The sequence below is a fragment of the Brachyhypopomus gauderio genome, chromosome 16 (genome assembly GCF_052324685.1).
Source record: "Brachyhypopomus gauderio isolate BG-103 chromosome 16, BGAUD_0.2, whole genome shotgun sequence".
Lineage (NCBI taxonomy): Eukaryota > Metazoa > Chordata > Actinopteri > Gymnotiformes > Hypopomidae > Brachyhypopomus > Brachyhypopomus gauderio.
Window position 1 is genome coordinate 17,268,224 of NC_135226.1, and position 8,483 is coordinate 17,276,706.

At 47.1% G+C, this 8,483-nt stretch overlaps 1 protein-coding gene across 1 annotated transcript; it reads left to right on the top strand.

Annotated features, from left to right (window-relative positions):
* Window positions 1-653: 653 nt before the first annotated feature.
* On the top strand, window positions 654-6,698 carry LOC143477350 (nucleotidyltransferase MB21D2). The gene is given in 3 exon segments (XM_076975938.1): window positions 654-925; window positions 3,099-3,541; window positions 3,543-6,698. Coding segments are annotated over 3 exon segments (1,515 nt in total). The 5' UTR covers window positions 654-669; the 3' UTR covers window positions 4,359-6,698.
* The last annotated feature ends 1,785 nt before the right edge of the window (window positions 6,699-8,483 follow it).

Consider the following 8,483-nt stretch of genomic DNA (forward strand, 5'->3'; position numbering starts at 1 on the left):
AATGTATCATTAAAAAATAATTTATTATAAAAATTAAAGTATGGTTACTCAGTTGGTATTATTGGTTTACATCACAAATTTAGATATGTATTATTTATTTGTTTATAACACGTTTGACTGCAATCTACTATTATATGAACCCTGAAGATAACTGAATTATATTTCTATGTTCTTGTCACACTGAGTTTCTAATAAGAATATTACTTCAAAGTGCAACAAAAATGCCATTATGACTGGAAAAAAAAGTTTTTTAAAGCTTTCTTTCACTGTTTGGATTCTGTAGTTTTCCAATGTCACAATTGTTAATGTAATTTGTATATATACTTTAAATAATTTGTACATTTTTCAGGTTATGTCGTGTTCATTTGTTACTTTTCACACTGAAGAGGAATGTCTGTTAAAAATCATAATAAATTCATAACTGAAGAGGCCTAAGTATGTTGCCACATTATACACCCTTATTATTTATTAAATAACATTTAAGAACTTTCTTTCTTTCTTTAGTATAGGGCCTATACTATAGGCTACAGACGTCTAGATGTGAAGAATCAGGGCCTACATTTCCAGCTCAGGCGTTGCCACGCCACTGCATCCCCTCCTGCCTCGCGCCAGCCTCCGCGTGCACGACCACCACCCTAAAGCGCATGCGCGCGATTCCTCCTCGCGAACATGGCGGCGCCTGCCCCGAACAACCGGGCTGGCTCCGTTAGCAGCCTCGGCACCAGCCCTACCGCAACTCCCGGCCCCGCGAACAACAACAAACACCTCGTCCCGAGCTATCCCGAGCTAGACTTCCGGTCAGGAGCCAGGATAGACGAGCTGAATCGCCTGATCGCCGAATTTAGTAAACACGACCAGCGCGAGTATGACGACCAGCGAGCCCTGGAGATCCACACGGCCAAGGACTTCATCTTCTCCATGCTTGGTAGGGCGTGTGTGTACCCTCTCAACAAATAAACAAACAAACAAACAAAACAACAACACACCACAAACCTGTAGTCACATAGGTAGGTTAAAAGGGTAATAAACATTGTGAGCAAACAGCCACTGTTTTCTATTGTGTTGGTTTTTAATTTAGGTGCCCATAATCACCAGCATAACGTCTACCTGGAGCTTCTGCGTGTCATGGACTGTTCAGCTGGCTTATAATCCACCAGTGTGAGCTGAGCATCATTGGACATGCTTTAAACATCTGAAATTCTTTATGCAACAAATACCGTGTGCTTGTATTCTGCAGGTCAGTCATTGTTCCTTGTGCCTGGCGCACGTAAGGCACCCACTAGGGTCTGCTCTGAAGAATGGGATGGACTTCTCGTCAACAGAGCCCGTTTGGCTTTTGTGACCTGGCCTTTTATTGCTCCTGTTCGCTTCAGTACGATATCGCTGCAATGGCAGACTGATGATTCTGCGGCTCCTTTTGCAGCGGTACACACTCAGCTGTTTCTGTGTTCCGTTAAGAGCCAGGCTCTTGGTCGCTTTGTAATTATCTGACAAATTACAGGAGCGGAGCAGCTGTGTCTGTGGATAGCGGCCACTTGTAGGACTAGCATGTGAACTGGACCAGAGACTGACCGTTACAGATTGTAAAGGTTGTAGTCCAGGAAGTACAGAGGGTATTGTCAGGAAGACCGTAGGAACCAGAGCCAAGAAGAAACTAAGCCAAGATCTCTCATAGCGGATACATAGCTACTGTGAATCGGACATTTTGGAGAAGTTTGGGGAATGTTTCCCAGGGCGTAGTGCTGTAGTCTGTTAATGTGGTGTTATTGGAATAAGGAAATTAATCCATAAAAAAATGACAGTGATATAAACATGATTCAAACTTAAATTAATCATCACGGTCTCTCTCACAGGCCATGTCTCTCTCTCTGGTCATACTTTTTTTTTCTCCTGCATCTCTTAACACCTTTAAAGCTTTTCTTTCTGTTTAAACATTCATAATTCATTGTAAACTCTTTCAGTCCCTGAGGCAGTAAGGCACTGGCCAGCAGACCACCACTTTCCTTTCTTCACCAAGAAATAACATTCCACTGTGCTTTCTGCATGCAGCACGTTCTTGGATGTTCATGCGTCATTACTGTCACATGTCTCACCCCTATCTCACTTCTGCCGCTCCCTAAGACGTGGGGAAAACGTGCCTTGAGACTCTTTTGTGTACTAGCACCCAGATGGTGGGATGAACTCCCGCTCTCTGGTCGTATATTAGAGTGCCAACTAAAGACCCCCTTAAAAAAGTTCCTGAATGATCCAAAGTCACTTAAAGGCATTTGAATAGCAGTCAGCACTTCTCTTAATAAAAAAGAAGTTTGTTCATTATTTGTGTTGTTTATCTAACGGGGGGTCTAGTTTAATGACGCCCTTCCTCAGGCCTCCTGCACAAGCATTCGGATTATTTCCATGGAGACAAAGACTGCTATATATACAGGATCTCTATGTATGTGACTAAATATATATACACACACATACACATATGCACACTATTTATAGATCCTGTATATCTGTGTATAAATCTTACTTAAGTCCTGGTTTGGCACGTCAGGCTCAGAGCATCCAAACACCTGGAGAAAAGTGTCACCTGGGTACATCTCTGCACCCAAACTGGAGCATAGCAGCACAGGGTTCAGATATAAATACATGCTCTCAGAGTGGGCGGAGCCGCTGTTGTGTCTTTGGGATTAGTTGCGTGTGCTTCACGGCTGCTATGAATAACCCGCGTCATGTGTGTGCTGGCCCATATTGTCGCAGAACTCTTTGATGGGTGCCGGGTTTGAGGTTTTTGCATTCGGCAGGGCTCCTGGGAAGGCGAAGCACTCTTCCTCCAAGGGCGCAGCTGAGTTCTGCTGTGGGACGGGTGAACCTCGGGGTGGGGGCCCAGTCAGAGCTCACGAAGGCACACCTGGCCAAGCTGGACAGGGTCTGGAGGGGTTAGCATCAGCAGCTAACGCTTATGTTCCGTGTCACTGCTGACTAACAGATAATAGAGCTGAAATAAAGTCACAGCTCTGTATCCTTGCCAAATGCAAGCGCTGGCTACAATCCTAGTTTATTTCACCTGTTTTTGACCTCTGACCTCTGTGATGTCGTTGCCGCATCCACAGGCATGGTGCAGAAGCTGGACCAGAAGCTCCCAGTGGCCAACGAGTACCTGCTACTGTCTGGCGGCGTGCGTGAGGGCGTGGTGGACATGGACGTGGACGAGCTAGCGGCGTACGTGCGCGGCGCTGACTACGACATGGACTTCACGCTGCTGGTGCCCGCCCTCAAACTGCACGACCGCAACCAGCCGGTCACGCTGGACATGCGGCAGTCCGCCCTGGGCCACACGTGGCTGAGCCTGCGCCTGTTCGACGAGGGCACCATCGACCGGTGGAAGGAGTGCTGCGTGGGGGCGGGGCCGGGGGCGGGGCCGGAGGGCGCCACCAGCCACTTCTTCTCGCCCACGCGGGTGTCGGACTGGTTCCACGAGGCGGTGGGCTCGGTGCTGCGGGAGCTGCGCTGCCGGCCGCAGAGGGGGATGCCGAGGGTGGAGAAGGTGGAGCGGGGGGGGCGCGGTGACCTCCATCGTGCTGGCGGCGGGCGCCAGCCGCGTGCTGTACGACGTGGTGCCCGTGGTGTCGTTCAAGGGCTGGCCGGCCGTGGCCCAGGCCTGGCTGATGGAGAACCACTTCTGGGACGGCAAGATCACGGAGGAGGAGGTGATCGGGGGCTTCTACCTGCTGCCCGCCTGCTCGGCGGCCGGACGACGCGAGGCCGAGTGGCGTCTGTCCTTCGCCCGTAGCGAGGTGCAGCTCAAGAAGTGCATCCCGTCCGGCCTGATGCAGGCGTACCAGGCCTGCAAGGCGCTGGCGGCCAAGCTGCTGGCCAGGCCCGAGGCGGTGGGGCCGTACCACCTGCGTTCGCTCATGCTGTGGGCGTGCGACCGCCTGCCGTCCGCCTACCTGGCCCAGGAGGGCTGCTCCGCCCACTTCCTGCTGGGCCTGATGGACGACCTGCAGCACTGCCTGGTCAACCGCGCCTGCCCCAACTACTTCATCCCGCAGCGCAACATGCTGGCCCACCTGAGCGAGGCGTCGGCCGTCCTGCACGCACGCCGTCTCTCCTCCGTGCGCTCCGACCCCGTCGAGCACCTGCGGGGGGCCATCGAGCACGCCCGAGCCGCCGCTCGCCTCCCCGCCGAGACGCCCCGCCTACCCTCGCCCCAGGACGGCCCCTCGGCCGCGGACCCCGCCCCCGACGACCGCCTCGCCAAGAAGCTGCAGCAGCTGGTGACGGAAAACCCCGGCAAGTCCATCTCGGTCTTCATCAACCCCGATGACGTCACACGGCCACACTTCCGCATAGACGACAAGTTCTTCTGAAGCCACGCCCCTTCCCCCCTCCCCCACTCCGACACCGGCACCTTCTGTAACTCTCACTACGTTGCTTTCGGTCCTGAACAGGATTATGGATCACCATGACAACAGTTCTGCCGGACATCCTGGGTCTGTGGACAAAAGAATGTAGTACATTCAGAACAAAAGGGGGCGGAGTGACTGAGATTGATGGTGGAGAGAGAGAGTTGCTCCGCCTGTATGGTTGCTATGGTGCGCTGTGAGGGACAGTGGGAGGTGGAGACGTCTCTGCCGGCCCTACACCGGATGCCTCAAATGGACGGTGATGGTTTATGATTGTCGTTGTGTCTAAATGGAGCGTAATCGGTTCCTGGGATGGCCAGCGCCATGAGCTGATCTCAGATCAGCACTCGTGCTGCGGCTGCCTGAACGATGTGCGTTAGGATGCTTGTGTGAGTGTGCTTTCGGAGAGGTGGATACTGGGAAGGAAGGTGAGGGGCGAGAGGTTTTTGTGAGCATGTTTCAGGAAGGGACGTGTGGGATCGTGTATGTGTGTGTAAGAGCATGCGGTCACGTTGGGTGAATTCTGTCCTCGTGTGTTCAGATATGACACGTGCCAGCTTCATACAGAACAGGGCCAGGGCGGGTTGCTCTCGATGGTTCTTGAATATTCCAGAAAGAGGGAAAGCTGATTAGTCTGGATCGACATCAGAACACCTCCAGCTCTCACGAAGCAAAAAATACATACTCTTCACACTTTCTACACTCACAACACATCCACATGCTATGTTGGTCTGGGTTCGATTCCCAGACAAAGATTAGTCTTAAACTTAGACTAAAAAGATATTCAGTGAATCACCACAGAAAACACAATGTCCAAGACTAGGACTAATCCTGGAGTGTAATCCAGGAATGTTTATGTAATCCTCATATCACCATACTAGACCAAACCATATCCTGGACTGGATGTGGAGGAGGGAACACTAACTTAAGCCACACCCTCTGTAGCATTCTCCACTAGATGTGAAGGAGGGAACACTAACTCAAGCCACACCCTCTGTAGTGTTCTCCACTACATTTGAAGGAGGGAACACTAACTCAAGCCACACCCTCTGTAACGTTCTCCACTAGATGTTAAGGAGGGAACACTAACTTAAGCCACACCCTCTGTAGCATTCTCCACTAGATGTGAAGGAGGGAACACTAACTCAAGCCACACCCTCTGTAACGTTCTCCACTAGATGTTAAGGAGGGAACACTAACTCAAGCCACACCCTCTGTAGCGTTCTCCACTAGATGTTAAGGAGGGAACACTAACTCAAGCCACACCCACTAACCACACCCACCCATTCTCCACTAGATGTGAAGGAGGGAACACTATCTCAAGCCACACCCACTAGCCACACCCACCCATTCTCCACTAGATGTGAAGTAGGGAACACTAACTCAAGCCACACCCACTAGCCACACCCACCCATTCTCCACTAGATGTGAAGGAGGGAACACTAACCCAAGCCACACCCACTAGCCACACCCACCCATTCTCCACTAGATGTTCTGCAGGTTTCTGCCTCTCTTTTGCCTAAGACGGAAAGCTGAATGTCATCAGTCTTACTGTATTTCCTGTATCTGCTGCTAAACGGTTAGAGCCTTTGCTAAGAATTTCAATGACTGTTGAGTGTTGTTCATTTAAGCTGCGTTGTACCTGTAAACTGTAACTGCTGTAAATATTGGGCTCCTCATTCGTCACTTCAATAGACCAATCAGCTACTGACGATGATCAGTATCTGCCTCTGTTCACGCAGTTCCAATTTTGGCATAATCAGACTTTTCAGGTAAAGATGAGGATTAATCAGACAGACTCAAATACTCCTGAAGGTTCAACTCTCAGTGTCTACAGGGACCACTCGTGCTGCCTTACACTGATGTTAGCCAGTTGGGCTATTTTATCCAAACGAAGAGTGCGTGCATGTGTGTGTGTGTGTGTGTGTGTGTGTGTGTGTGTGTGTGTGTGTGTATATATATGAGTGTGTGCACTTTTTTAATTGAATCAGGTGTGAATACTTGTTTGTGGACTATTAAATGGAAAGTGTTTTTGCTCTAGTTTAGTCATTTAAACAGTTATACCAAACTAATGGAGACACTTTAATTTTATTTGTAAATATCACAGATATCAAACCTGATTGTGTGATGCTCGATATGCTTATGTTTCATGAGAACAACAGTGCAGTGTAGTGTACCTTGAAACTGCCTTACATGTTAAACAAGTGTGTTTGCAAAATAAATTTGTACACGATCCCAAAAGCCATAAAGCCTTTGTGTCTTTGTGCTTTACGATAATGTAATAAAACCCACTTTATTTGAAATAGAAATTGTTTAGATTTCTATATTTTACATTTCAAATCTTTTAGATTTCAAATACATGTAATATTTTGATCTTTTGCATAATCCGTATTAATGGCTCATTGCTGGTCACAGACACATTGATTGTCAACTGCTCTGCTGTAATAAAGAATCTTCAGCAGGACTTTATCTGCCCCTATTGCCCCTGCCCATTTATCCTGGTTCATTAGGGTTCAAACATGCGGTGCTAGGAACCCTATTGTAACTGCCCAGAAAGACTGAACCTTGCTGCATGGTGCAACAAATGTGAAATGACTTGGGCCAATACTTTTGTTGGCCTGATGGTGGCGCTATAGTGCAGCCTTTTATGTTTTTCTGATTTTCTCCCACAACGTAAGGCCTAGTGACAATTCCAGCACATTCCGTGGCTCAAACCAAACAAACTAGACTTAATGGAAATTCAAGCTACTCCCAGATCTTATTTGCATAATATGCTAAATCTATTTTGTAAACAAGTCCTAGGTTTTCAGCCTATCACCACAATCTATCAGTAAAAATCTGAACCTCAACAATTAGCAAAAATTTGAAAACATTGTTGCTGATATATGCAAATGATCCTTCACGACCTCATCACATTTTACATAAACACTTAAAACTTTTTGACCAAACTTGGCTCATTAGAAACGTGATTCTAATGTAGTCTGTTGAAGTTGGTGGATGTATGTCAGTAATGTGAGGTATAAACACAGTACACTTTGTACACTCGCTACACCCTGCTGATGTCATTCAGGTTGTGTGTGCGTGTCATGAGGAGGAGAGCGGACCAGCTACTGGCCGTTGTATCCAGGCAGACTACAGCACTGCTGTTCACAACATCACGACATCACAACATCCGATCAGACTGAAACTCTGCATAATGCATCAATGAGTTATAATATAGAGGTAAATAAAGGATTAACCAATGTGTCAAAACTTGTGATTGTCGTTGGCCACTAAACATTCAGAAGGCATTTGACAGACTTAAAAATGGACCAATCCTCAAAGATTCGCTGCAGTCCTGTAAAGATTCAAAACATTTTTGCCATTAGGAGGTGCTATTCAAGAAAACATGTATACTGTATCAACAGGTTATTTTCAGTTAAGAAAGTAACACTGGATTCAAATGATTCTTTACAGGAGTCTTAAGAACTTTGCAATTGTAACTGCTTTTCAAAATGTATAGGTTTTTTTGCATTCATTCACACTTTTCAACTAACTCTCGCATCAAATGAGGTCTGGTAATAATGCTCAGAATACGAAGACTGACTCAGACTATTAGACTATGTGGCTACAACACATTGATCACGTGGGTTCCAGTATGATTTCTATTCCAGAACATCTAATTTTTATCCCATACTGCTGAAGCTATATCATAGTTGATCTGATTTTGTCCAAAACGGACTGTCAATTCCAGTAAACAGAGCTTGAGCTTAAGCCAAATTGCTCATCACAAGATCCTACAGGGCACAGTTACCTCACTGGCATAGAATCACGTCTTGTGATTTCAGAGACAATTATTTTTGATAATAGCTCTGAAAGCTGCAGACCACCTGTCTGCTTGTACTCAAAAACACGAAAGGGAACTAATAGGTGAACTAATACATCTTGATCTCAGTTTTAGCAGTCACATGAAATTAGTCAATAAGTTAGCATTTTATCATCTTAAGATGACGAGATCAGCAACCAGATCTTGAGAAGTTCTCGCTTGCTTCTGTCTCTAGGTTGATTAATAATAATAATAATAATAATAATAATAATAATAATAATAAT